The following is a 26,314-nucleotide window of genomic DNA, read 5'->3' as shown; positions in this document are numbered from 1 at the left end:
TTAATTAGAGTTGGTTCTTGATGAGTGTTTTCGTATAATCAGAGCAAGTTATCGTATCATTAGACCGTACCAACTAGCCAATCCGGTTTTCTGGTATTAGTAAAAAGCAGCGGTTGGATCCTATGACAATTAACGGTGAGGATTCGATCTTGAAAGCAATGCGTACGTAAATAGAATTGGGCCACAAGCCCAGTTTTATTCAGAAGGGCAAAATTGAAATCTGACAAAGAATTTGACGAATTGTGACAATGTGCGCTTTGAAAAAAAACGAAATTTATCCCGCGTGAGATGAAAAATTCAAAATATTTCACACAGGTGAAACCACTTTGACACGTGCGAGCTCGAAATTTTTCATTTTCAATTACAAAACCCGCCTAGAAAATGGTCTAAATTTTGTTTGCCAGATCGTCTCTCTCTCAAAAGCTTTTCTCTCTTTTTCTCCTTTGTCCCCTCCACTTTACCGTTCACGAAGCCATTCCGAGCTATCACGAAGGAATCTATTGAAGATTCATAGGTAAATCCATGGTTTGATTTGTTCAAGTAGGTTCTTTGTGATGTGACGGAGATTTGTTGCGAAAACGAAGAGTTGATCTCTTTTTCTTGTTGTTTATGAGGTTTCGAGAAAATCTGATTAACAATGGAGAACAAGACTGAGTTCTTGGGTTTTAATGTTGCGATTTCGATTTTGGGTGTGTTCTAATGGCATAGTTGTTTGATTTCTTCAGCGCTCAATCACAAATGCCAGAAGCACGAGATCGAATAGAGAGGCAAGTTGATTACCCAGCCGCATTTCTCAATAGACGCTCGCATGGTATTTTACTTGACGAACCAGCAACACAGCACAATTTGTTTGGGTCTCCGGTTCAGAGAGTGCCATCGGAAGCTACAGGAGGACTTGGGTCAATTGGTCAAGGATCTATGACGGGAAGAGGTGGGCTTGTGAGGGGTAATTTCGGTATTCGGCGGACTGGTGGTGGTAGAAGAGGTCAAATTCAATTTAGATCGCCACAGGGACGAGAGAACATGAGCTTGGGTGTTACAAGGCGTGGAAGGGCTCGTGCTTCAAATTCTGTCTTACCTTCTTGGTATCCAAGAACGCCCCTCCGTGATATTTCTGCCGTTGTTAGGGTTAGTTCACTAAACCTAGTCTCATTTTGGATTTGTCTGCTTATTCTTAGATTTAACTGGAGTTTTTTTCATTGATATATAGCTAATTTGTGATCTGTTTATATCTGGTTTGTGATTTGCATATTGGTTCAGAATCTGCTGCTTATAAGCTAGATTAGTCTTCTGTAACAGGCTTGCTTAGCCTCTTTGTTAACTATATCATAAGTCATAACCTGTTACCAAAAGGCTTGCTTAGTCTGGCTATTTACAAACTCTTATATGCAGGCTATTGAGAGAAGGAGAGCTCGTATGGGAGAAGGTGTTGGCCGAGATATTGAGACCCCAACTCCACAACAACTTGGGGTTCTTGATTCTCTAGTACCGTTGTCAGGTGCTCATCTCGAGCACGACTATTCTATGGTTACTCCCGGTCCATCTATTGGATTCAAGCGTCCTTGGCCACCCTCAACTGCTAAAGTCCATCAGATTTTGCTCGACATCACAAGAGAAAACACAGGGGAAGAAGATGCCCTCACTCCAGAGAAGAAGCTCCTCAACTCTATTGATAAAGTGGAGAAGGTTGTGATGGAAGAGATTCAGAAAATGAAGAGCACTCCTAGTGCTAAAAGAGCAGAAAGGGAGAAAAGAGTTAGGACGCTAATGTCGATGCGATGATGATTCATCATCCTCTGGTGATTCACTAGAAAGAGGTAATCATCTCTGTGATGATATATAGTAGGGAGATTCTATCATTTTTCTAATGATAAAAAAGAAGAAGAAATTCATCTTCTGATGATATATCATATGGGAGATAACTGTTAGATAGTTCACGGGTTTATGTTGGATCCCTTTTACTTTTAGGCTTTTTGTATGATGAGGATGTCTTCTTGATTCAGGATATTGTAGTTAAACAGTTGTACAGAAGTTTGGTTTGTTGGTAGAAATTGCAGATGTTCTTGTATGTGTGTATCTGTAATTGTCACAATCTAGGAAGTGCCTTCGAATAATAAAAACTTCTAATCATTTTTTTTTTTTAATTCCCATCAAACAATTTTCATATATGTTACGTCACACATTTTATATTTGGTAAAAGGTCACATCTGTTGTTTTGTTTTCTTTACAATGAGCATCTAATAAACAAGATTCGTCTGTGTCTGGATATAAATACAAGCATACTTCAAAAATTGTATCAATACCTGCCTGCAATGGATTTAAAACTAAACACTAAACTAATTATTCTCATCACATCCTTAGCTTTTCCTTTCATGCTTTATGCTCTCTTCAAATGGTTCTTGAAAGAGCAAGGTTCATTGGCTGCTACGAAGCTGCCACAGAGCCCTCCAGCTTTACCATTCATTGGCCACCTTCATTTGATAGGCAAAGTATTGCCTGTCTCATTCCAAAGTTTAGCTCACAAGTATGGCCCACTCATGGAGATACGTCTCGGTGCTTCTAAGTGCGTTGTGGTCTCAAGCTCTTCGGTGGCGAGAGAGATTTTCAAGGAGCAAGAGCTTAATTTCTCCTCGAGACCTGAGTTTGGTTCTGCAGAGTATTTCAAGTATAGAGGGTCCAGGTTTGTCCTTGCGCAGTATGGAGATTACTGGAGGTTCATGAAGAAGCTGTGCATGACTAAGCTTCTTGCTGTTCCACAGCTGGAGAAATTCGCTGACATCCGTGAGGAGGAGAAACTGAAGCTGGTCGATTCTGTGGCTAAGTGTTGCAGAGAAGGGTTGCCTTGTGACTTGAGTAGCCAGTTCATAAAATACACCAACAATGTAATCTGCAGGATGGCGATGAGCACCAGGTGTTCAGGTACTGATAATGAAGCAGAAGAGATAAGGGAGCTGGTGAAGAAAAGTTTGGAGCTTGCGGGGAAGATCAGTGTAGGAGATGTGTTGGGGCCATTGAAAGTAATGGACTTTTCTGGGAACGGGAAGAAGTTAGTGGCTGTAATGGAGAAATATGACCTGCTTGTAGAGAGAATTATGAAGGAACGTGAGGCAAAGGCAAAGAAGAAAGATGGTACCAGAAAGGATATTTTGGATATATTGTTGGAAACTTACAGAGATCCCACTGCTGAAATGAAGATAACGAGGAATGACATGAAATCTTTCCTGCTGGTATGTTTCCTCCCACCTGCAATCAGAATCCAATTTTCAATTTGATTATTTTGATGTGATAAAACTGTGTGTTGCGTGAAACTTCTCTAGGATGTTTTCATGGCGGGAACAGATACATCAGCAGCAGCAATGCAGTGGGCAATGGGGCAACTAATAAACCATCCACAAGCGTTCAACAAGTTACGAGAAGAGATCAATAACGTTGTTGGAAGTAAAAGACTGGTGAAAGAATCAGATGTTCCTAACCTTCCTTACCTCCGAGCTGTCCTAAGGGAAACTCTGAGGCTCCACCCTTCAGCTCCTCTGATCATAAGAGAATGCGCAGAAGACTGCCAGGTGAACGGGTGCCTTGTCAAGTCAAAAACCCGTGTACTCGTAAATGTTTATGCAATCATGCGAGATTCAGAACTATGGGCAGATGCAGACAGATTCATCCCCGAGAGATTTCTAGAGAGCTCTGAAGAGAAGATAGGTGAACACCAGATGCAGTTCAAGGGGCAGAATTTCCGTTACCTTCCATTTGGGAGTGGAAGGAGAGGATGTCCAGGAGCATCCCTTGCCATGAATGTGATGCATATAGGTGTGGGTTCATTGGTGCAGCGCTTCGACTGGAAGAGTGTTGATGGACAGAAGGTCGATCTGAGCCAAGGTTCTGGTTTTTCTGCTGAGATGGCTCGACCACTTGTGTGCAATCCTGTGGATCACTTTAACACCTTCTAAGTGCTTATGTATACCGCTAGATGTTACCTGTTTCTGTAAGATTTCCCAAGAAGTATATCTCTAAAAACACCAACTTTCAGATTGAAAAAAATCTTAATTTCATTCTCGCCTAGACGAAGTAATAATAACTACTATTATGAGAGGAGGAAGGGAGGAGCTACATGTCTACTATTTTGAGTTTTTTAGCCAATCAGAGCGCTCCATGTCATACCCATTCTCACCGATCTTGCGGTTTCATACCCACTCTCACCCATCTTGCGTTTAGCGCGTGTATCCAATTTCTGTGGGTTCTAACCCACCAAATAGCCTATTTTGAAAGACACTCGCGCCTCTCAAAAAACGCCTCGCGTGCCTCTTTTTCTTTTCTTTTCTCAAAACCTTATTAATTCCAATGCAAAACCGAACTCAAAAATCAATTGAAAAAGTTCGAAACCATGTAAACCGAACCCAAATAAAAAACACAAAAGACAAACCAGGGATCATTGTCACTTTCAGATTGATAATTTTGATTCGATTCCACACAGAGATCATAAGTACAAACCAAATGCAATTCATAAGAGAGCCAAATATGTTCCAAGCTTTTTCCTAAAATTCTTAGCTAAAACCCAAAAACAAACACGAGATTCTTTCTAGGCGAAAGAGGAATTAAAGTGTTACCTGTTGAAGGATTTTAGGTCTTTCGAGGTCTCAGATTGCAGAGACGAGAGGCTCCTGCTTACGTCTCCATTTTTCACCGGAGCTCATGCGGATGAGAATTTCCGGGATTTTAGTTTACTAGTCGGAGTGAAACGACTGTGTTTCGACGTGGGCCACAAATGGGCTTTGACTCAGATTTAAACGGCGTCGTTTTACGTGGGCCATAAATGGTCTTTGACGGTAACTCACAGTTAGTTTGCTACTACGATGACGATTAAACTTGACCATATGGATTATTGACGACCCCAACAACACTATTCTCCTCCTTTGGGTATGAAGGAACCATGATAAATTATAATCTGCGGACTCTAACTATACATACATATAGCAAAGTTCAGTACCTATGCTGTTTTGGCATGACATTTCTACTTTATCTTTACTTATCAGAGCTTAATCAATTCTAACCCTAATTAATCTTCTTACGCATTCCCATCCGTGATCTAGCATATCTAATATTGCTTGTTAAGTCAGTTTTTCGGAAAGCGGTGAAGTCCCACGAGTAAAAAACAAAGAAATAAAATGGGAAGAAGTGAAGGATACTGCAGCCTCAAAACTTCCCCAGTGAGGGATGAGTAAAGCACTGTGCCTTGAAGAGTATGTAGTGCTTCACTTGAGCAACTGACGTCCTGCAAAGCCACATATCAAAGTAAACATGCGAGAGTCAATTCACTCTTTAAACAAACTAGGATCTCTCTCGATTTAAAGAAAAAGATATTGCAAGAGCTGTACCTGGAAATCAACAAATGCAACAGGAGTCCCATATGTACCCTGAATCTTCAGCTTCAAGAATCCACGGCATCTGAGAGGAAAGAGAGTGAAAACTATCTCTAGTGGTTACAGTTTTGCGTGGAGAATAGAGTATTCTTACCTCGAGAAAACTTGAATTAGCTCAGCTTCGGTGCAATTTGGTCCCATATTCGCTATGAAAAGTGTTGGACAAGGATCTGCCGCCTTACTCTGTCAAAGGAACAAAGATTGTCATGTTCACTGGTAAGAATAGTTTACCTCACTGTTTTTCGTCCAGACAGAAAACAATACTCATATGAAGTATAAAATAGGCAGAAGCTTACAGGTTTTCTAGAAGTCGGTGCCCTCCCAGCAACATTAGCAATTCCTTGACTGAACGAGCAAAAAGAATTTAATGAGACCCTGAGTTTCGTGAGCTAATAGCTAAGAAAGAACAAGCACTCTCGTAACCAGTATCTAGACATGTGAGCTAGGACTAGTTCAGCTAATCCTTAAGTAGGTCAGATTTTCAAGGCAGAGGTACAAGAAAAGAGTGTGCAACAAAGAAACAGAATCTAAGCATTCACAAGGAACTAGAAATGTGCTCAAGTAGTGCAGATGACCTTTGTGCAGGTGAATAACCAATTGTGTTGTAAGCAGAACTACTCATTCCAGGAGTTTGAAAGCTGCCAAAACCTGCTAGTGCCCAAACGTGCAAGAATGTGCAGTGTGAGTTTTCAGAAACGTGAAACCATGTTGACGGCACTTAAAGCCCAAGTGTGAAATCTTAAACCAAAAAGAGCTAGCATGCATGAGCGTGATGGTCATGAAGATTGGAAGTTTGAAAATATATATACTACACAAACATTCAGTTACAAGAAACATAAAATACAGAAGGTTACAAGAAGCCTCAAGATGAAGGTGTGTGCCAATGATCTTACCAGATTCAGTAGTAGTGTTCCAAGACTTGAGTTTTTTCAAGCTTTCCCAACCATCATCTACCATATCACAAAAATCACAAAATAAAAATTAACACAACAATAGCAAAGGTCAAATTTTTATTGAGCTACCGAACCGAAAGAATCCTACTACTTGCCTGTTCTTGAACGCTTAGATTTGGGATTTGATTTGGCAAGGTCAATGTGAAGAGTAGAATGCTTTTCAAGATCAAACACCATTCCCTGAAAGGTTCAGAAATAAAATTCAGAAAGTTTCTTAATCTAGGCAAATGACAAAGCTTATTCACTTACGCATACAAATCCCAACCGAATGATTTCAATTTACTAGATTGAATTAAGAACAACCATAAAGATACCAAATTTACTTAATGCTTTGTAAGTAGATACATCGGCGACACATTGCAAGAGCAAGTTTGAAGAAATTTGTACTCACATTGAGAGCATGCATCACCGCTACAGCTGATTGCAGATCCGAGAACACAGCAAATGCGAAGGGCTACCAAACAAATAAAGTAAGATTCTCAGTCTCTTCGCCGGGAAACATCATTACCCAAATCACAAATCCGGAGAGATAGAAAATGATTACCTTAGCTCCATCTGAGCTCCGGAGATGCGAAGTCTCATATCCTGGGAACTCACGAAAGAGATTGTAGATCTCCCGAGGCTTGACATCTTCAGGAAGTCCGGCGACGAAAAGCGTCCTAACCTCATCGCGAGCTCCAATTGAGACATGGGTAGGCAAATAGACGGAATGAGCTGAAGTAATTGGAATCGGAGAAACTCCCGGCGGCGGAGGAGGAACCATCGCCGGTAAATTATAGTGAGAATAGTAAGCTTCCAAATCATCCATTGACAACGACTTAATCTCGTGGCCGGTGAAAGTCGCAGTTTACAACGGAGAAGAAACTAATCGCGTTACTTAATGGGCCGTTTAAAGCCCATTTAAATATCGGCCTTTTTGACCCATTGTTCATCACCAGGCGTAGGATAATAGCATGTGGTTGCACACACTGTAACATAACACTCTCTCTCTTTTTTTCTTCTTCTTGATGACAATTGTTCCTATGTTCAAAGATCTGCAACTTCATTCATAACAGTTCTTTTTCTCTCGTTCTCTGGTTTAAAGCATAATGACGGAAGAGCTCATCGACCAATCACCACCACCTGACCCAGACCCGATTCAAAATTCGAATTTAATAATCCACCCAAGACGTGTTCCTTTCGAGCACGGCCTTCTTCCGATCCAGAAGCTCGTTTTTACCGACCCGATTCAAACTCTAGCTCCGATCAAGCAAAAGTTAGCTTCTTTGGCGACGAATCATCGCGTCGGATCTGCTGCCATTTCCGATGCACTCTCGATCTCCGATGACCATGCGCGCCTCGTTCTCGAAACTCTCTCTTCGGTGCTCCATTGCGAGACTGACCCATTGGTTTTGGCCAAACCTGAGGAAGTTGATTCCGTGGGAGCTGATTTGAGGGATCTGATATTGTTTCTCTACATTCAATCGTATAAGAAGTTATTGCCTAGGACGCATAAAGACTCTGCTTCTGTGGCTGATGTTTGGCCTTCGACTTCTGCTTTTGATGGATACTTGTCGGCATTATCTCCAATTCAGGCAAGCTTTTTTATTCTCTTAATCATGTAATGTGGCTCAAAACGTTATCTTGTGATCTATTTGGTTTAAAAAATTTCATTTTGCATTGGATTTTACTATAATTTTGCAATGCAAGTTAAATAATATTACGTTATCATTCAGAAACATATGAAAAGGATTGTCTGATATTTGAAATATTTTACCGATAATTGTTCTCATTACTGTTTCTATCATATGGGTAGAGACATCCTTGTAGCTGTTGAGTTTAAGTTAAATTTCCTTTCATCATCTTGCAGCTTGTTCGTAGCAACAGCCGTCGGTTTATGCCATCACCGACAGATGAAGAAGCTCATCAATTATCGTATCTGCAAAAGCACATTGCAAATATTATTTCTCTCCTTGCAGAGCCTGTGGAGGGACAAGGAGATGATTCTTTGGTATGTGCTAAACTTTTTTTATGTTTGTATCAGATGGATAGAAAATTTTATGTTGTGATGCAATATTATGGGAAATGGAAAAGAACGAATATCTCATGCTAGATGGTCCGAATCTCCTCCTCAGGTCCTGTCTATGGAGAGTTTGGAGCACATTGGGTTTCTTGTTCATTATGGTGATAAGGGATTTGATGTACCTTCTTTAAGCCAAGCTACTCCTTTTTTTGCGAATTCTGATCCTGATATGCCCGCTGTCCCCGTTCCTGCTTCCCAAGTGAATGATTGGCTTCTCAAAGACATAGCTTCCGCCTTAGAAAGCATTTCTAACAGAATCTCTGGGAAAGAAAATGGGGCATCTAATGCCTCTGATCAGAATGCTGCAATGGCTGATTCTAGTGTAGCTCTTAATAAAGTTTCATCTAACGACAGAGGTCCATGTATTATTGAGGGAGTCTCTAAGACCTCACTTTTCAAGCAGGCTTCTGATCTTAAGGGTAGATCAGTGAAGGTCCGTATTGAACAACTAATTTGCATTTTAAACAGCAATCCCTCATTTAGTTTCGTTTACTCATGTATGCACGTCAATTGCATGTTTTGTGTATTCTGCAGGTTGCCAATTGCCATGATTCTGTTATTTATCTGTTAGCGCCATTGAGATATGCAACTGTGTATGGGTGTTCTGATTCTACTATCGTTCTGGGAGCTGCTGGCAAGGTACGGCAAATATACTCCTTTCTGTTTTAGTCTTTGTTAGCGAGGTTCAGGTTAGAATGCAGTGATAATATTTTATGTTCTTTGCAGGCAGTAAAAGTTGAGCATTGTGAGAGAGTTCATGTGATTGTAGCTACCAAACGAATTTGCATCGCCAATTGCCGTGAATGTGTGTTCTTTTTGGGAGTCAATCAGCGACCTCTTATAGTTGGTGATAACCACAAACTACAGGTGATATGTCTATTTAAGATTGAGCTGCATACATAACTCTTCTTTCCCGCCCTGATATTCAGCTGAAATTAATAAATAGACTACAGTTTTTCTTTTAACTCTAGGCTAAATCTTTCCTGTGTTAATATCCTGGTATAGTCATGATCGTATTAATGGTTCCTGGTGTTTGGAAAATTGAGCATGCTGTTAAAGTCACTTCTTCAACTGAGTTAAGTGGAAACATCTTCTGATGTGTTGTCTATAACTGTTGGCATCAATGTGACTGTTATCTGTTCCAGGTTGCTCCATATAATACATTTTACTCACACTTGGAGGAGCACATAACCGAGGTAGGAATTCAGCCAACTATCAACAAATGGAACGAATCCTTGGCGCTCGGAGCAATTGATCCGCATGACTCACTATCACATCCGACTGGTGCCTCTGATAAACAAGCTGAACCGGCTTCTTGTGTGGACCCTGACCAGTTCACTACCTTTTTGGTTAGATTCCCCTTTTTGTTAGTTTAATTTTCCTCTAGTAACTAGTGATATTGGTTATTAAGATTGTGTTCGTGGGTTAATTTCTCACATCAATGTCTCTGGTTCAGATCCCAAACTGGTTTGCGGGTGAGGCGATTGGTTCCACGAAAGACAATCCATTTCCATTGCCAGATGCATATAAGGCAGTGCAGCAGACAAACGTATGTTTTTTATTTGCTTTCCGCATAAAATTGCTCGTTTCTTTTTCATCCATACTTCAGCATCTGATCCCTTAACTGTGTTTTGGTTTTGAGCAGCTTAAGAACTTAGAGGAAACAAGACAATCCTTGAGAGAAACACCTCTCGAAGAAAACCGAAAACGAGAACTCACTACAGCGTTCCACATGTATTTCAAAGACTGGCTATACGGTAATCAAATAAAATCCCCATTCTAGTTCATTTACTCCTTTGGCCAGCCAATGATCTATATGTATCTCTTTCTTTTGGTGACAGCGACGGGAAATATTCGGCAACTTTACTGCCTACAAGGCGATTAAGACCAATGGCGATTGAAAATGTCAGAGTCACTGTAGAGTTCTCTTGATCCGTTCCTTCTCAGAGATTTGCTAGCACGTTTGACATCAGAATTTAACTGCACAGCACGCTCTCTAACTCCTAAAGCTCTGTTTTTTTGTGTGTAGGTTTCTCTCTGCTTTTATCGTATTTATTAGTCTTAAATATCCACGTTTTTGTCCTTGAAAAACATTAAGCCATCTTGTCTTGTTGTTGATTTCTTTCAATTGTTATAACAACTTTTCTCAATACCATATATATAAATCTTTTAGTAACTACTACTTGGGAATTTTAAATATTTTGAATTTTCTCTTAAGCATCACATTCAAAACAGGCAGAAAATGTGAAAACATGTCTGCCTCAATTGTTTTCTTTGTCTTGTCTTAGCTTGTTGGAGGAAAGAGCTTCTCTGCTTGGTCCGGGAAGAACTGTATGAACAAATAAGCACCTGCAAGTTCAACAAAGTCTTACTCATAACCAAAGGAAAGACCAAACAACATTCTCTATATTCTTCAGCTCTATGTAAATTAAACTTACAGACGAGTACTGTCCCTAAGACTGCTGAGATCTTGCCTTGAATTGTGATAAGCCCTGCTTTGCCTGCATTCTGCAACTCAGTGGAACCGACGGATTCAAATGTCCCTAAAGTCGCAACAACAGTAAATCCGATTCATTATCCTTCTCAAACCAAACTATCTCCAAAACCCCTCAAGAAATGATCTTAGATGAAACCAAATGGGATCAAACCTGGTTTTACAGATTGTAGCCCTGATGTTACACAAGCAATGTTTTCGTAACCTGCTTCCTCCAATCTACTAGCTGCAGCTGCAGATCTTTTCAAGAATCGAACAAAGAAACTTATAATTTTTCTTCATACTACATTTGGTGATACATGTCTCAGTGAAATCCAGAGTTTGTTCTACCAACCTGAGACCTTCTTGGCAAACAAGTAAAAGTTTGCTGTCTTGAGAAAACTCGTTTCTAACAGATTTAAGAAATTCCGGATTCACTTTCGTGAAAGGTAAACCAAAGAAGAGCCCTGAGAAATTGTTGTGCACTGTCCTCTTTATGATCGTGCCTGCAATTTTGTTCAGACAAAACCACTCAGAATCTCAGAATTATAATGCATACAGACACAGTATGTTCAAGTTAAGGCTCGAGTGCTTACCAATATCGTTGTCTTCGTTGTAAATGAAGAGAGGAATATGGGAGCAAGATTTTATATGAGCTCTCTCGAATTGAGTCTTGTCTCTTACATCCACCACCGAGTAACCTTCTTCAGCTATTAACTGTTTTGCTTCTTCTGCATTCACGAATTTCAGCTCCGCAGCAATTCTCAAGCTTCTCCGGCGGATAACGTTCCCGGAGACACTCTTTCCCGCCCAGCTCACTGCTTTCAGTCGCCTCCCACCGACATTACTGCATCAGAAATCGAAACTGTTAACTTTATCTTGTTTTGGACGAGAACTCGCCAAGATTAAACAACTTGGCGAATTATACAAAGGAGTCAACTTTCAGTTGAGGGAACTAGTATTACCTGGTGAAATAAAGAGCCGTAGGGCTAGGGCTTATGATCCCCGCCATTGCAGCAGAGGTCTCTAGGAAAAAAACTCGTCACTGTGATGCGATAGTTACTTGGACAAGAACCACTAGATTAGCCATACCACAAGGAAATTTAAGATAGCCAATGAGTTATTGCCACGTATTCACTCTACTTTTACATGTAGATCTCCAAATCCATATCATCTGATTGTTATACATGTTACATGTTTGTTTCCTTATGCTTGTCATGTTCAAATCTATTATAGTTTCAGATAAAGAAACTAGCTTGAGGTTAACAGAAGCAAGCAAATGTCTGATTAAAATGATTACTGAAAGCTAAAACATTTGTTTACATCTGCAGACAAAGTTGAATTTTTATTGCAGGAAACATTCAGACAAAAGATGTGAGAAAGTCGCTCTCAAGAAAACAAGAAGAAACAAGAGCAAAGAGTATCATGATATCACATATCCAGATAAAATAAACAAAAGAGATTATCTCAAGATCCCCGGATCAGCGAATGCACATCTTATTAATCTCAGTGACCAAAAGAGAAATCAGGAATCAGCTTCAGCTCTTTTCTCGACGGTGTAAGGATAGTATTCTCTGCCATTGTCTACTCTTGTGGTCTGACCTCCAGAATCAATCAAAGCAGAGGTAACAGCTAGTGTTGCACCTGCAGCTATCGCTGTCGGGATGCTCCTTGCTGTAAAAAAAGAGGAAAACCAAAGTAAACCAAATAACAATTAAGTATAGCATCATAAGAATGCACGAATCTATAGCATCATCTCTCACTCAAAGCTATGTACTTTCGATCTTTACATATATATGATTTTGAGAGTTTCCTGTATACACTCAATATCAAAGTCTTGACACTTGTGCTATCCTATAGAATTGCTACACTAGGCACCAAATAACATTAACTTGAGGTAAGGAAGAATCAATTTCTTCCCATTACAATTCCTTTAGTTACTCCCACTCGAGATCATTGTTTGTCCATCAATAACTACTAAGCTCGTAAAACACATGAAGTGAACTACATACTGCTAATTCCAGTAACTTCAAATGGTCTTCACCAAAATCACATCAGTTCTAAACTACTTAACCATCGAGACATTGTTTTATGCAAACACAATGAAAACGAACGAACCATGAGTGAAGAAGAAAAACCATTACCTCTATAGCCAAGCACAGAAGCTCCAGCGACAAAACCACCAATAGCACCATTGTAAAAATCTCTCTTGGATCTAAAATTCTGAACCAGCTGTTCAACACCGATGTAAACACCTCCTATAGCAGCAAAAGTCAGCCCATGGGTTCCCATCATCTTCAGTGTTCTAATAAGTCCTGGAAGAGCCACATTTCTCTCCACTCTTGGAACATCTTTCCATGTGGCTAAAATGGTTCCGTAAATAGTCCCAGCACCAAAACCAGTGATACTACCTTTGATTGTCTTCATCAACGGACCATCCTCTTCTTCCAAATATCTCATTTCAGCTGGATCCATGATTTCTTCTACTGTTCTACCTAACGCACACAAGTTAAACATTCAACAGAGAACAAGATCAATCAACAAAAATATAAAAATGTGATTTTTACAAGATGCGGATTTGAAAGAATTTCACCAAATTGAAGTTTTCAAAGTCGCGGTCTTTACAAAATTATAAACCCATTTTCCAGATCTTCAATATAATCTGGTTTAAAGACCCAAATAGAGACATTGGATTGAAACAAAAATTCCGAAACCTAGTTTGTGAAAGCATTGAGCTCATCAAAGTTGTAACACAAGGAAAATAATGGAATCCATCACTAACAATAGAAGAAATGTTACAGAAGACAACGAAGAGAGATTATTGAAGGATTCAGGAAAGTCTAACCTTTGGAATTCGAAGAAGCGAAGGATGAGAGCGATTCAGTGGAGGAGCTCAATGAAATATGTTTTGTTGTTGTTCTTCAGGAGACGAGTCAGTAGAGCCAGAGAAAGCCCAATTACAAGAATCATACGGAAATTCATGTGGGCCTCTTAGGGCCCATTATATAGCCCATTTATGATATTCTCTCTTCACGTCTCTGTAGCAAAGCTCTGACGACCATGAAAGATGATGAGAGATCTTTAGGAAGAAAGGTCTCTATCATCGTCTTACTTTTACTGTTTCTGACGAAAGATTTTTATAAAGATAAGAATCATATTTGAAAAGCTGCCATAGTTAAGTTGTCTTCTGATGAGTATATATGGTTCAAGTTTTTTGAGGTTTCATTTGGAAACAGGGGAGCTAAATCCATAAAGGACGAATCTTTGAAAGTGGGTGGTTAGGGTTTTGGGGAAAAAGCAGTTCACTTCGTTGGTCGATAGATCTCTGAGTCTAATTAAGTGTTTAAGATGTTGAGTTTGAGCAAAGCTGATGATAATGCTATGGCTTAAGCCTTAAGTTAAAAGGTAATGTTAGCTCCTGCTTTGACTAATATACTAGGATGATTATAGATTCATTATATGGAACCTTGATGTGCTAAAGAAATCAATCTGATCTCATAACTTGGATTTTCATGGAGATAAAACAACAAATCAAAATCAAAAGCCATTATCTGGCAACAATTGTCTGGTTTATTGATAGCAGATAACAGAATAAACAAAGAAGCAAAAAGATAAGATATTGCAGAATCGTTCATTGTAAGAAGATTCTCTGATGCAAAGACAAGTCAGAGAGACCAGTTGGTATGGTGAGAAGAAGAGTCATAAGCCCTTGTGTTCTCATCTTCCATGTACTGTCTCCTACTTTGATGATGGTGATCAGATAACTCGAACTCACCCATTGCCGTGCCACTACTTATCTGACAATTATCTGGCTCGGTGTATCGACCTAAATTCAAAACAGGAGACATATCATTATCATTGTCCTTGAATACCCAAGGCGGGTTCAGATACTGATGCTGGCTAGGTGCAGGTGGTGGTTGAGCCATTGTAACCGTCATCGGGCCAAAACCTGAAGAAGCTCGCCATGTATTGTTGTTGTTGTTGTTGTTGTTGTTGTTGTTGTTGTTGTTGTCATGTGGTTGATGTGGATTTGACAGAAGAGAGAGAGCACAGTTTGAGTCGCCAATTCCCTTGTAGCTCTCTAGTTTAGTGTCCATAATCTCTGGAGATGAGAAGCTTGTCCCTCCTCCACCAACTGAACCTTGACTAAATACATTCATTGGATTGATCTGCCATGACGGTGACGACACTGGCCGCCTCATCACTCTTGTATCCAATGTTCTTGAACTTGGCCATCCTATCTCTTGGTTCCCAAGAAAGCTTCCATTCATTCCAGCATCACCATTTTCTGTAGCATATACATCTATCTTTTAAGGATGAAAAGTACATGAATCGGTCTTATGTGTCGAGCTTAAGGATCTAACCGTAAAGCGAAGGTGCGATCCTCCCGTAACGAGAAGCTAACACAGAGAGAGACGCAGGCTGTGGCTTCCTTCGTCGCTCATTATGACCAGCGAGTCTCCTGCGGCAACTCCTTTTCTCTAGGTCAAATTCCGGAAGCTGATGAAACCTATGTGATTGATTCAGATTGAGTTAACTTCAAAGAAAAGCAACATAACAGAACATTCCAAAGACAAGACCTCTCCACGTTAACTACCGTTTGTATACATTCTATCAGTCATTATAAGCTTTTGTCATCAGTTTTGAATTAAAATCTAAAACCACACACTTGTAATATAATGTAACAGAGTTCCTCAATGATCACGTCAATGATGCTATGGTACACTAGTTTTGTCCCCCTCAATAATGATATGACCTAAAGAAGCAAAAATGAGGGCAACGGCTTTCTTCTTGTCCATTCATTTCATATCTCTTTGGATTAGATATTTAGAAAGACAAAATCAAAAGAAAAATAAAAGAGAAGCATCTACAAGTAGACGTAAACATATTCCCAAAAATGAGCCCAACGAGTCCAACAAACACAAGACCAGGTTACAAAACTAAGCTGTAAAGTTTTTTAAAAAATGAAAATAAAAAGACGTTAAAGCCAAAAAAGCATATGACACTGACAATCACAAAAAGCTAAAGCCTTTAGATTTGATTCACAACAGTGGAACAAGCAGAGCCTTGGCCGGACTCGAATATCTCCGGCAATGGCAAAACATGTTAATAAAGAATAGAACTAAAGGGTAGAACTGGGAAGAAGAATAAAAGAACCTGCTGCACTGTTGACAAAACCTCTGTTCGATACCAGCCACAGTGACTTTAGGTGTTTTAGAGTGCACTCCACAAACTCGGTGTCTCGAGTAATAACCTTTTGCATTGGTTAGATCCATCCCACAACCTTCCACTTGGCACCTTGGTATCTGACCCGACTGACCCGACCCGCCTCCACGGACACGTCTGTTTGAACGACCACCTGAGGAAGAAGACCCGGATCCACCACCACCGTCCTCGAAGTAGATCTTCTGGCCAAACATGAGCCCTCCACTGAAAGAGGATGACTCAGTGGAGGAACCACCCGACTCTGCCTGACCCGGACCATGACCCGGACCCGAGTTGGAACCCATCTCCATGTTGGTTTCCTCTTACTCAGACAGAAAGGGTTTTACTCATCATTCTCTCTCTCACACAAACCTAACTGTCTCGGGTTTAAAGAAAGGACCAAAGGAGAAGAAAGCAAAGAAAATTTCGGCTTCCCTGATTTTGACTGTTTTGGGTTTAGAGAGAGAAACAGAACAGAAGGAAAAAAGAAAGAGACGAGAGTGGTAATAGACAAAGACAGTGAGAGAGTAAGTAAAACGGTACGGACAAACAAAAACTGTTGTCTGTTGTTAATTACCACATAGCAAAACGAGGGAGCTATAGAGAGAGACGTAGCAGTTTCTAATCTTGGAGAAACTGGAGCAAGTGAACATTGGAGAGGTCTTTCATGTACACATATTTCTTTATTTACTTTATACTGTTCACATTTCTATCTTTTTATAGAGTTTTTCCTTGCAATTATTTGACAAGTTAAATGCATTTTCTCTTATGTCAAGAGAATAAATAAATGCATGTTTTTCCTTTTGGTCCACCATTTGGCATTATGAGGTTGGCAATAAATGGAGATGATATTTTGTGTTTGTCCATTGCCAATCTACCATAAATTTGACTTGGTTTTCAACTGATGAATGCGAACCAATATCAAAACTTTTTTTCAAAATGGAAAGAAAACCTACATTATGAATGATACACAAGGTTAAAATACTTTTTTTTTTTTAATCGTACACAAGGTTAAATACTTACAATTATGAAAATTAAGTAAAGAAATATAACTCAAAAATGTATTTTAGTCGAATACTGAAAATTTTGATTATCCGAACCAACCAAACCAAAAACCAAAAAATATATATTTCTACTAAATGTCTAAACCCATTATTAACTTTAGAACATATTTACACAAGTACGCTTACGACTATATTTTTTAGAAAATAAAATATTTTTAGTTTGGGAATGAATTAAATAATAAATAGGTTCAAGTTCAACGTACACGTTAAATAGACATATTTGAAAGCAAATCATGTGGATATAATTCTCTAATTGGAAATTAAATATGAGAGATCGATTATATTTCAAAATATGAAGGAATTGTTTTTGATTAGAAAATATGAAATTTCAAAGATCATTTTTCAAGTAGTATTTATTGTGTCATATTGTCATGTGAAATTTAAATATTCTTAAACCTTTTTATTATTTGCGTTTATAATTAGAAAATAAGACTTGGCATTCATCTAGAGTTCTACACGCGCCAGTCGAGATGATTATTATAAAAGCAGTAAGAATTTTAGTAGTAAACATGATTGGTCCGGAGCATGTGCAAAAGAACCATGATTTTTTCCTACCTCAAGTTTTCAAAGCTTATTTTTTGGCGACATTTTAACCTATTTTCAATATTAACAAAAGAAACACAATTTTAATTTACGTGGAACTTATGCAATAACGTTAGACTGGTTGTCTTCGTGAGTAGAGGATAACAACAAATGTATGGTCTCTATCGTCGAAATTTGTGGAACTTATTAAGATACAAAAAGATGAAAGAAGAACTTGAATAGTCGATATATATGTACGAAACTCTAGGATCGCAAGGTAAAATCTAAGACCTCGATACATTATAAATCATAATTTTACACACACACACACGCGATATAGAATAGATGATAATTGCAATCCTCCGGTTCCAAACTTGTTTTTTGTATTTCTTTAATCTCGCATGCGAGTAATTTCTGAACATATTTGTAAAGCCCGTTAAACACGTTTGCATGGTTTGTTATTTTCTTCATAGACACTTTTGTACCGGTGTGCGTAAAACCTCAATCCGTGACGAATAAAAATTTCTCTTGCGTTTGTTGCAAAAAAGAAACCAATAAAACTTTATTGATATTGTCCAGGGATATTAGGTATAAAATTTTGGAGTTTATGTGTTTTATAAGAGTCCTAGTGTTGGGTGGTACTCTTTAATGTTGGATATCCATAAGTAACCGTGATAGTGATGGGTCATGTGGCGATGTATGTTTAAATTTAAGTAGTATTAAATTTTGAAAGCATCTATCTGAGACCAGGGAGCAATATTCAGACTCCCCATAGCCATAGAACATCCAACTATACCAATTTTGATAATCTGATATTGATTTGTACTTAAGTTAATAGTAACATTCTAAATTTAAAAATACTATTCTCCATAGATTCTATATACTCAGCAGTGGTAACCAATAGGAAACTGCCGAGGAGATCAGAGTTCTATAAATAGGTAGTTTCTTCTTCTATACTGTAGTTAGTTAAAGAGTAACGACGAATATGATAAGAAATTTTTTTATACTGATCGTGAAAAGGTTAAAAGTATTAAAGACTGAAATATGAGCAGTACAGTTATTGGAACACAACAAAAGATGTGACACTTCAAGGGAACTAGTTGGTGTCGGCAGATGTGCAAGCAACCCTATAAATGAATTCAGTACTCTTATTTTTATTTGTTAAACCTCTTTCTCTCATGTTTAAATATACAAAAATGGGTTTTTTCTTCTTCTAATTATTATCTTGATTTTGAGTTTGTTTGTTTCTCTTTGCTAGTTAAAGCCAAATTAGTTTTATTTTTGGACTTCTTTTTTTTATTTTTGATAATTTGTACCTATACAATATCTAAAGAAAGATCTATTCGTTATAATGAAAAGTATGAAAAGTTAAATCGGAGTCATAGACATCATCCATCAGAGTCTGTGTAAACTGTAGTATAGTATTATTTTATAGGTTTAGGTTTTGATTTGTTCTTTTTGTTTAGCTTTATTTAGTGAAAGTGGTTTCCACTTGTTTGGCTGCATTGGTTTAACCCTGAAACTAAAGACCTGATCGATCTCCTAACCCCTGACTAGTTTTACAACTACGTCTAGGTTCTGAAATAGCTAGACAGACATTTTGAGAAAATTTTGATTTATGCTGATGCAAATACTATCAAATACTTGCTAAATTTCTTATTATTAGTTATATGTATATATATATATATATATATAAATGGTGGCAAATTTGGGTTTTGGATCTGTGGTTATTGGTTAAGTTGGAGATGTATAACTATTTGACATTTTTCAATGAAAAGATCTTAAATTTACTATTGTAAAGTTTTAATATTGGTTGACAATTTTAATTTTGTTTTAACTTTTCAATTTAGACTAATCTCTAAAGTCTAATTACTCCTTTCTCACTTCTTAGTTCTCTTCCCTTTAAGGGCTTTGCTGTTTTATATTTTGCCTAAGTTCCACAATTTGCAATTATAGCATCTTCACACTCATTAGAAATCTCGAGATTATAGATTAGAGAGGATCACACATCTCTCTCCCATAGTGTCATCCACATGATCTCCCAATCTCTCATTCCAACTTCATGTGTTGCAGAGACCATATCTTTGGACGCTCAAATGTGATAAACCAAAACAGATTAAGAGACAAGAATGAAAGAGAATGCAGATTGATTTCATGAATCACCATAAGAGATCCTAAGTTGTCAACTTCAAAAACTTGAAAGAAAAAAGCAAAAAAACAAGCCTCAGGTCAATTTGTCATTCTGTTTCTTGGGAGTTCTTCACAGGAAGGTTTCTCAAACTCCGTTACATTCCACGACAGCTTCAGCAGCTCGTCTCGGCTTGCTTTTCCTCCGGCTTCCATTTTGTCTAAACCCAATAGATGTCGATCTCGTGGAATCATCGGTGTTTGGTTTCGATCCTAAACCATTCTCTTCTTCAGTCAGATCAGTATTGCTTCCATTAGACATCTTCCTCTTTCTCTCCTTCAAATCTTTACTTGTTACTGAACCATCATCAATCTCTTCATCTTCATCTTCTACTTCCATTTTCTCTACCATCTCTTCATCATCTTCTTCTTCTTCCTCTTCGAAATCATCTTTCATCGGCTTCTGTGGTCTTCCTCTTCTCCTGTAAGCTGGAATCTTTTCTTCATCACCGCTTCCACGATCTTCCCGAGCAGATGCATTCTGCTTCTTCCCTTTCCCTCTACCTCTTCTCATAGTGTCTATAAACCTCAAAAAATACTACACAGCTTATAACCTGCAAGTTACAAAAAAACACATTGTTACATTATAAACCAGCTCATAAGAACACAATCATTATGTCATTCCTCGAACTATATCCAGATTAAAACAAAGAATCAATCACGTAACATTACTGCTTTTCACATTGTTGATCTAATTAGTTAACAGTGGAAATCACAAACAAATTTACAAATGAAAACAATATTTCCTTCTCTCGTTCAACATATACCAATTTGCATTTCTTATACCAACCAAACCGTTCCAAACCTTAACCACCAATAAACTAAAGAAGAAGAAAAGCCTACTTTTTAAGTTTCATTTTCTATTTTATACTTAACATCCATGAAATTTTATTGCATGATCAAACAAATGAAACAAAAAAGACTGATCTTAATTTGTTTCCAATCTCATCACAACAACTTAACAAGTACAGTAAAGCAAAACTGGTTAAATACTTACCTATGTGGAGCTAATACCCAATCATCAGAATCTCCGACACATGAACCAATCACTCCTAAGAACCAAACAGTATAAAGTTTCTTTTTTTCCTTCTTGGATACTTAGAAAAAGGAACTCTTTGTTTGTTCTTGTGTTTCCAATCGATCTACTCAAAACACAGTATGAAACAGAGGAAAAACAGAGAACAGAGAAACGTTGAGACTCTGAAATAAGTGATCACAGAGAGATCTGAGAAAGAGGAAAAAGAGAGAGTAGTTTGCTAATAAGTAGAGTAGCACACACTTACCACCACCATCCTATAAACCAAGTCCATTGGCCGATGGATCTTCTTTTGCCCCGTTGAAGATGGGATACGGATTTTCTCATCCTAACTAATCCACACGCTCTCTATCGGCGCGTGTTTCTCACTCCCTCCCACACATGATCATCTTCTTACTGTTACGATTTAGGTGGTGCTCTCCAACTCTAGTCTCTCTGTGGATAAGACTCATAGACAGCTCACCAGCATTCTCTCATAATGGGCTTTCCTCTCTTCATTATATGGGCCGAAACCTAAAGCCCATAAGGCTTCCTGTCCTTCAGCCCAAAAAATCTGTTTTAGCTTGTAGACTAAGTGATTGCAATCTAGTGAATTCGTTTTATTTGTGCATATAACTCACTGAATTAAAAAAAAAAAAAAAAAAAAAACTCACTGAATTATTCATACTACGACTATATGTTAGAATTGATATATAATTCGATCATATGAACTTATTTGCTGAGAAATGTTGTACTGAACTATATACCCCAACGCTTTAAGCACACGATTGGTGATGGACGCATGTCAAAATGATTGGAATTTGAAATAAGCGGTGATGTAATTAAATGATATTCTAGACTTTGTATTTCCTAATTGTAACATTTCACCACTCTCCAACGCAATTGAATCTATCGAACTGCTTCTCTCTTAACAATTTTTAGCCTAGATATGTTCATTTTATATACGTTATATAGGATATGCCAAAGCTACACGTAAACAACAACTTGTAATGTACGTTTGATTTTTCTGGCTGTTACCTCAAGATCCTAAACTACATATTATTGAAAGATCAAGAGCTTATAATATACCTAATGTCAAGAAATCACAAATTTTTATCGTTGCAAACTTTTTATAGCGATTGAGCTCAAATTTTCAGTATGCAAGTTGTTGAGGAAAAAAATTAAGATCTAACATAACTGAGATGAATAATTAGGGAGGGGGCAGTTGCAAGTTGTTTAAAAATTGAAACCAACTCGTATCACGATTGTGTCATCTCTAGATTTCGCCTCACGCGTACCTTGTTCAATTTTGAAGAATGAAGACTTTCAAATGAATTGTACGACAAAATGTTATGTCATATTCATATAAGTAAATAACAGGGACTTGTAAGGTTATAAACGTCAAGAAAGTCCCTTATAAATAGTCGAGATTGTCGATTAATGCACATAAAAGAAGAGTGTGAGATAGACTCTAGAGTTGTCGTTGAGTAATGCAGCTCAAAAGGTCATCATCTTCTTCCCACTCCACGAATCTCAAAACCCTATTCATAAATCTCATCACACACTCTCTTTACCGTCTTTTACGGTCTCTCTCAAGAGCCAGATCCGTTCTGATAGAGATTTCGAAACACAACAAGAAGAGGTTATTCATGATGATGTTTTACACGACAAAGTCATCCATGAACCAACACAACATCTTCTTTGGATCCTCCCATGTCGTTGTTCCCGTCACTAAACCTTTCCCTTTCTCCCTTGATGGTCATGTTGAAGATGAGGATAATCTTGAGTCTCAATACCTCCAGTGGCTCGAAGAGAGAGTTGATGAGAATAATAACATTAATGATGATCAGAGTGTTGGGGAGAGAGATGTTGGTGATGATGATATTGATCGTCTGGCAGATAAATTCATCGCGAGGTGTCATGAGAAGTTCTTGCTGGAGAAGGTTGAATCTTACAGGAGATTCCAAGATATGTTGGCGAGGAGTTTGTGAGAACCGAGAATCAGAGCCACGACAAAAAGTTTATTTTATTTTGTTTTTAAGTCAATTATATTCTTGTTTGATGGAAATCTTAATTAATAAAATGAGAGAGACTGAAGCCTATACACAAATTATAGAGTATAGTCGTTTGGATATTGTAAAAATTAAGACTCATTACATTTTGATTTAGTTGGAATCTGGAAAACCTAAGAAACAAAATTGAAAGTGTTCTTGCATTACTCTTAAACACCAAATTTCCACTATATTTTCGAGATTTGGATTTTAATAGAACTTTTCATTATCCAAGATAAAACGTTATCTGACAACCATGAAGATTCTTAAGAGTAAACAAAAAATTAGGAACAGAGGGTGTAGTATAGATGACTATAGACTATAGAGTAGAGTACTTGGAGCATGCGTTTTTTTTGTTTTTCTGTAAAGATTCTACCCAATTTTATGTTTTATGGTTCTATTTTATAGTGTTAATAACAAATAAACCCTAACAGTAATCATTAATCAGCATACACAATCTTTAGATGCATAAAACATGGAGGACAAAAAGGCTGTGTTCAAAATTCAAAACCTCTAGATTTTCAGTATAGATTGTGCACTATAAATTTGTTTTGATTCCAATAAAACCAAATTAGTGGTGCTGTGCAACACATTTTCTTAATCGTTTAATACTTTAATTTACAAGATTAAATAACTCTAACAATAATCAACACACACAATCGCAAGGAGAGTTAGTCATTGGGAATATTCTTCTTTTTATTTTATTTTATTAAGGAAACGTCTTCTTTTATTGGCAAGAAAAACAACAACAACGACAACAAACAAAGAAATATGAAAGAAAGAAATCAGATTTATGAAATGAAAATCCCTCAAAAGAATTTATTTCATCAGAACAAAGCATTAAAAGAACTCAAAAGCATTTCGTGTGAACAATGGCCGGTCCATTTTCTTCATACTCAGCTTTAGTAATCCACATCTGCATATATATACATCACAACAACTTGACATTACAACATCCCAAAAGAGATACGCACGTTAAATTAATAATACAATTAGTATTATCTTATTTACCTGTTCATATGTGCTTAGAGAAGCCAAAATGGAGCCTCCAATCCAAACACTATATTTCCTTTCCGGGGGAGCAACAATTTTAATCCTCATATTAGCGGCTGCAAGCGCATTGATCTCTTTGGTCATCCTCTCTTCAATCCCTCGGAACATCGTCGTCCCACCACTCAACACAATGTTTCCATACAAATCCTTCCTTATATCATCATCACACTTCATGATTGAATTGTAAGTCTTCTCATGAATACCAGAAGTTTCCATTCCAATCAAAGACGGCTGGAAAAGAACCTCAGGGCACCTGAATCTCTCAGCTCCTATCGTGATCACTTGACCATCTGGAAGCTCGTAGGTTCTATCGATTGCCGAACTCTTTGTAGCCTTCTCCATTTCTTGCTCGTAGTCAAGAGCTATGTAACCAAATTGTTCTTTGATGTCTCGGACTACCTCACGCTCGGCGGATGTGTAGCCACGTTCCATCATGATTTTCATGAGGTAGTTGGTTAGGTGACGGCCTGCTAAATCTAGCCGCAAGATTGCATGTGGGAGTGCTGAACCTTCGTAGATTGGAACTATGTAGCTCACACCATCTCCTGAATCCAACACAGTACCTAAACACAAATAAAGGGAACCCATTATTGATTGTTTCAAACAAAACAAAAAAATCACATTTCAAGGTTTTCCAAAAAATATTTTTGTTAAGTGCAAACACAAACGCCAAAATCGACCAAATAAATTTGCATTCCGATTGCGTTTGGTATTTATCGTGTATATTAACCAAAACAAATTGCTTCAAATGTTTTAAAGTCGTAGGTTCATTTTTAAAACATCAAAACGTAAAAACTAATATTGCCAGCAAAATCCAGCTACATTTTTGACTACGCTGCAAGTAATGTTTTTTAAAAGCTTGTAAAAACTTTAAATTGCTGCCTTCGAATATCTACTGTAGTAAAGCCTCTCTACCGACGTTGTAGTTGGTACTACCATGCAAGCAAAAAAAACCACAAAATTTCTAGCTTACAAACTAAAAATTTGAATTGTGAAATTTGAGTTGCAGTTACTTTACCTGTGGTACGACCACTGGCATGGAGGGAGAGAGCGGCCTGCATACCAATATACATACTAGGAACAGCAAATGTCTCAAACATGATCTGAGTCATCTTCTCACGATCGGCTTTCGGGTTAAGAGGAGCTTCAGTGAGAAGCACAGGGTGTTCTTCAGGAGCCACACGTAGCTCACTGTAAAACGTATGGTACCAAATCTTCTCCATGTCATCCCAATTGCTAACAACACCGTGCTCCATTGGGTAGTCAAGTGTAAGTATACCGCTCCTGGCTTCAGCGTCGTCTCCCACAAATAAATCGTTCTCATTCATTCCTACCATCCCTCCCGTATGTGGTGGACGACCCACAGTGCTTGGAACACAACACTTGGTGCATCTTCTCCAGCATATCCTGCCTTCAATATGTTTTACCAATCATTAGATCTGCCACGTTGTTTTATAATGTGCATTAATTGGTTGTTTACTTTTACATTTTGCATATTTTTCCGAATCAATACTCAAACATAGAAGAAGCTCACTAGAAAAAAAAAAAATTGTATTGTTAAATGAAAATTGAAAATAGAAAGTTTCTTTGTTGACATTTTGACTTTGTTATAATTATATTTCAAAATTATGATATTTTTAAATGTAAACGCAATACAAATGCGTAAATTGTGTTTGGAAAACAAACGACGCATCACAAATTAATAATAGAGAGTGTTCTTATTTTCTCCTTACCTTGATCATTCCAGTTCCATTGTCACACACGATAGCCCGGTTTTCGCCCTCTACTTCCGACATTATCTAGAGTATAACATATCACGTTCACAGTTTCAACAAATTTGTTATTCAAATATCATCATTAAAAAGTTCTAACACAGCATTAACATAAAAGAAACTGTAAAATCCATGGCTCATTAGAACACAATCGTTGTCATTCCTCGAACTATATCCAAACTAAAACAAAGAATCAATCAGTTAACACTACTCATTTCACATAGCAGATCTAATAAGTATAACAAAGAAAGTACAAACACAAAAGCAAGATCCCTTTTATCATCTTTTAACATACACATTTCAAAACTAAACATCAACAAGAACAACGAACAATAAAGTAATTTGATATAAATCTCAGTAAACTTAGCTACAAAAAAACACAGATTTAACATGCATGAAATTTCCTTGCGTGACTCTCACCCCAACACACACCTCTTACTGTTTTAGCGGTGCTACTCGGAACAGTCACTGTCGTCTCGTCTTTGTTGATAAGAATGCTGCTGACAGCTCAAAAAAGCATTCAGGGATATTATTGTTTAC

The 26,314-nt window shown here is 37.9% G+C and overlaps 10 protein-coding genes, 2 long non-coding RNA genes and 1 other non-coding gene across 30 annotated transcripts; 5 read left to right on the top strand and 8 right to left on the bottom strand.

Annotated features, from left to right (window-relative positions):
* Nucleotides 1-316: 316 nt before the first annotated feature.
* Nucleotides 317-2,150, top strand: UVI4 (uv-b-insensitive 4). Of its 2 annotated transcripts, NM_129788.3 has the most exons (3): nucleotides 317-514; nucleotides 726-1,128; nucleotides 1,393-2,150. In NM_129788.3, the coding sequence occupies exons 2-3, from the start codon at nucleotides 739-741 to the stop codon at nucleotides 1,780-1,782; spliced, it is 780 nt and encodes a 259-aa protein (NP_181755.1). In that variant the 5' UTR covers nucleotides 317-514; nucleotides 726-738; the 3' UTR covers nucleotides 1,783-2,150. The 2 variants fall into 2 exon arrangements, with proteins under 2 accessions (NP_181755.1, NP_001324441.1); NM_001336961.1 differs by lacking the exon at nucleotides 317-514 and having other exon boundaries at nucleotides 565-1,128; nucleotides 1,393-2,106.
* An 8-nt stretch (nucleotides 2,151-2,158) lies between these two features.
* Nucleotides 2,159-4,692, bottom strand: AT2G42247. Of its 4 annotated transcripts, NR_140747.1 has the most exons (6): nucleotides 4,605-4,652; nucleotides 4,109-4,325; nucleotides 3,741-3,980; nucleotides 3,474-3,575; nucleotides 3,171-3,243; nucleotides 2,197-3,074 (listed from the first exon to the last, which is right to left on the bottom strand). It is a non-coding gene; the product is annotated as an other RNA (long non-coding RNA). The 4 variants fall into 4 exon arrangements; NR_140748.1 differs by lacking the exon at nucleotides 4,605-4,652 and having other exon boundaries at nucleotides 2,159-3,074; nucleotides 3,344-4,319; NR_140746.1 differs by having other exon boundaries at nucleotides 2,171-3,074; nucleotides 3,171-4,325; nucleotides 4,605-4,692.
* On the top strand, nucleotides 2,173-3,947 carry CYP712A1 (cytochrome P450, family 712, subfamily A, polypeptide 1; the record flags this gene model as incomplete). Its single annotated transcript, NM_129787.2, has 2 exons — nucleotides 2,173-3,227; nucleotides 3,318-3,947. The coding sequence occupies exons 1-2, from the start codon at nucleotides 2,313-2,315 to the stop codon at nucleotides 3,945-3,947; spliced, it is 1,545 nt and encodes a 514-aa protein (NP_181754.1). The 5' UTR covers nucleotides 2,173-2,312.
* Nucleotides 4,418-7,305, bottom strand: AT2G42240 (RNA-binding (RRM/RBD/RNP motifs) family protein; the record flags this gene model as incomplete). Of its 3 annotated transcripts, none has more annotated exons than NM_001125032.1 (10): nucleotides 6,915-7,205; nucleotides 6,762-6,824; nucleotides 6,466-6,550; nucleotides 6,311-6,367; nucleotides 5,993-6,065; nucleotides 5,714-5,762; nucleotides 5,512-5,600; nucleotides 5,373-5,442; nucleotides 5,184-5,269; nucleotides 4,418-5,083 (listed from the first exon to the last, which is right to left on the bottom strand). In NM_001125032.1, the coding sequence occupies exons 1-10, from the start codon at nucleotides 7,176-7,178 to the stop codon at nucleotides 5,050-5,052; spliced, it is 870 nt and encodes a 289-aa protein (NP_001118504.1). In that variant the 5' UTR covers nucleotides 7,179-7,205. The 3 variants fall into 3 exon arrangements, with proteins under 3 accessions (NP_001118504.1, NP_850366.2, NP_001078040.1); NM_180035.3 differs by having other exon boundaries at nucleotides 4,843-5,092; nucleotides 6,915-7,305; NM_001084571.2 differs by lacking the exon at nucleotides 4,418-5,083 and having other exon boundaries at nucleotides 5,111-5,269; nucleotides 6,915-7,305.
* A 51-nt stretch (nucleotides 7,306-7,356) lies between these two features.
* AT2G42230 (C-CAP/cofactor C-like domain-containing protein) lies at nucleotides 7,357-10,611 on the top strand (the record flags this gene model as incomplete). Of its 2 annotated transcripts, NM_201940.4 has the most annotated exons (9): nucleotides 7,357-7,944; nucleotides 8,220-8,360; nucleotides 8,485-8,865; nucleotides 8,967-9,071; nucleotides 9,159-9,299; nucleotides 9,578-9,781; nucleotides 9,889-9,981; nucleotides 10,078-10,189; nucleotides 10,274-10,611. In NM_201940.4, exons 1-9 carry the CDS (start codon nucleotides 7,459-7,461, stop codon nucleotides 10,315-10,317), a joined length of 1,707 nt encoding a protein of 568 aa, NP_973669.1. In that variant the 5' UTR covers nucleotides 7,357-7,458. The 2 variants fall into 2 exon arrangements, with proteins under 2 accessions (NP_973669.1, NP_001318405.1); NM_001336960.1 differs by lacking the exons at nucleotides 9,578-9,781; nucleotides 9,889-9,981; nucleotides 10,078-10,189; nucleotides 10,274-10,611 and adding an exon at nucleotides 9,438-9,443 and having other exon boundaries at nucleotides 7,393-7,944.
* On the bottom strand, nucleotides 7,922-8,124 carry AT2G09345. The gene has a single exon (NR_140518.1). It is a non-coding gene; the product is annotated as an other RNA (long non-coding RNA).
* On the bottom strand, nucleotides 10,522-11,984 carry AT2G42220 (Rhodanese/Cell cycle control phosphatase superfamily protein). Its single transcript, NM_129784.3, has 6 exons — nucleotides 11,871-11,984; nucleotides 11,502-11,752; nucleotides 11,261-11,411; nucleotides 11,081-11,166; nucleotides 10,871-10,975; nucleotides 10,522-10,781 (listed from the first exon to the last, which is right to left on the bottom strand). The coding sequence occupies exons 1-6, from the start codon at nucleotides 11,915-11,917 to the stop codon at nucleotides 10,717-10,719; spliced, it is 705 nt and encodes a 234-aa protein (NP_565969.1). The 5' UTR covers nucleotides 11,918-11,984; the 3' UTR covers nucleotides 10,522-10,716.
* A 177-nt stretch (nucleotides 11,985-12,161) lies between these two features.
* OEP16-3 (Mitochondrial import inner membrane translocase subunit Tim17/Tim22/Tim23 family protein) lies at nucleotides 12,162-13,953 on the bottom strand. 5 transcript variants are annotated; one of them, NM_129783.4, is made up of 3 exons: nucleotides 13,751-13,953; nucleotides 13,050-13,400; nucleotides 12,162-12,579 (listed from the first exon to the last, which is right to left on the bottom strand). In NM_129783.4, exons 2-3 carry the CDS (start codon nucleotides 13,378-13,380, stop codon nucleotides 12,431-12,433), a joined length of 480 nt encoding a protein of 159 aa, NP_565968.1. In that variant the 5' UTR covers nucleotides 13,381-13,400; nucleotides 13,751-13,953; the 3' UTR covers nucleotides 12,162-12,430. The 5 variants fall into 5 exon arrangements, with proteins under 5 accessions (NP_565968.1, NP_001031528.1, NP_001031529.1 ...); NM_001036451.2 differs by having other exon boundaries at nucleotides 12,170-12,579; nucleotides 13,050-13,396; nucleotides 13,751-13,818; NM_001036452.1 differs by having other exon boundaries at nucleotides 12,170-12,579; nucleotides 13,050-13,391; nucleotides 13,751-13,809.
* A 397-nt stretch (nucleotides 13,954-14,350) lies between these two features.
* Nucleotides 14,351-16,853, bottom strand: SPL9 (squamosa promoter binding protein-like 9). Its single transcript, NM_129782.3, has 3 exons — nucleotides 16,063-16,853; nucleotides 15,270-15,415; nucleotides 14,351-15,193 (listed from the first exon to the last, which is right to left on the bottom strand). Exons 1-3 carry the CDS (start codon nucleotides 16,419-16,421, stop codon nucleotides 14,571-14,573), a joined length of 1,128 nt encoding a protein of 375 aa, NP_181749.1. The 5' UTR covers nucleotides 16,422-16,853; the 3' UTR covers nucleotides 14,351-14,570.
* MIR156j lies at nucleotides 14,935-15,002 on the top strand. Its single transcript, NR_140517.1, has one exon. It is a non-coding gene; the product is annotated as a microRNA ath-MIR156j precursor (primary transcript).
* Nucleotides 16,854-19,529: 2,676 nt separating the features above from the next.
* Nucleotides 19,530-21,349, bottom strand: AT2G42190 (rho GTPase-activating gacO-like protein). 3 transcript variants are annotated; one of them, NM_001336957.1, is made up of 3 exons: nucleotides 21,167-21,349; nucleotides 20,881-21,025; nucleotides 19,530-20,437 (listed from the first exon to the last, which is right to left on the bottom strand). In NM_001336957.1, the coding sequence occupies exon 3, from the start codon at nucleotides 20,395-20,397 to the stop codon at nucleotides 19,972-19,974; it is 426 nt and encodes a 141-aa protein (NP_001324715.1). In that variant the 5' UTR covers nucleotides 20,398-20,437; nucleotides 20,881-21,025; nucleotides 21,167-21,349; the 3' UTR covers nucleotides 19,530-19,971. The 3 variants fall into 3 exon arrangements, with proteins under 3 accessions (NP_001324715.1, NP_565967.1, NP_001324714.1); NM_129781.3 differs by having other exon boundaries at nucleotides 20,881-21,349; NM_001336958.1 differs by having other exon boundaries at nucleotides 19,675-21,025; nucleotides 21,167-21,330.
* A 716-nt stretch (nucleotides 21,350-22,065) lies between these two features.
* On the top strand, nucleotides 22,066-23,105 carry AT2G42180 (cotton fiber protein). Its single transcript, NM_180033.2, has one exon. It carries the CDS (start codon nucleotides 22,389-22,391, stop codon nucleotides 22,887-22,889), a length of 501 nt encoding a protein of 166 aa, NP_850364.2. The 5' UTR covers nucleotides 22,066-22,388; the 3' UTR covers nucleotides 22,890-23,105.
* Nucleotides 23,106-23,624: 519 nt separating this feature from the next.
* Nucleotides 23,625-26,308, bottom strand: AT2G42170 (Actin family protein). Of its 5 annotated transcripts, NM_180032.2 has the most exons (5): nucleotides 26,207-26,308; nucleotides 25,736-25,801; nucleotides 25,021-25,413; nucleotides 23,961-24,565; nucleotides 23,625-23,865 (listed from the first exon to the last, which is right to left on the bottom strand). In NM_180032.2, the coding sequence occupies exons 3-5, from the start codon at nucleotides 25,337-25,339 to the stop codon at nucleotides 23,800-23,802; spliced, it is 990 nt and encodes a 329-aa protein (NP_850363.1). In that variant the 5' UTR covers nucleotides 25,340-25,413; nucleotides 25,736-25,801; nucleotides 26,207-26,308; the 3' UTR covers nucleotides 23,625-23,799. The 5 variants fall into 5 exon arrangements, with proteins under 5 accessions (NP_850363.1, NP_001323727.1, NP_001323728.1 ...); NM_001336954.1 differs by having other exon boundaries at nucleotides 25,736-26,308; NM_001336955.1 differs by having other exon boundaries at nucleotides 23,630-24,565.
* Between the last annotated feature and the right edge of the window lie 6 nt (nucleotides 26,309-26,314).

This window comes from Arabidopsis thaliana, chromosome 2 (assembly GCF_000001735.4).
Source record: "Arabidopsis thaliana chromosome 2, partial sequence".
Taxonomy (NCBI): domain Eukaryota; kingdom Viridiplantae; phylum Streptophyta; class Magnoliopsida; order Brassicales; family Brassicaceae; genus Arabidopsis; species Arabidopsis thaliana.
This window is presented reverse-complemented; position numbering and strand designations above follow the sequence as displayed.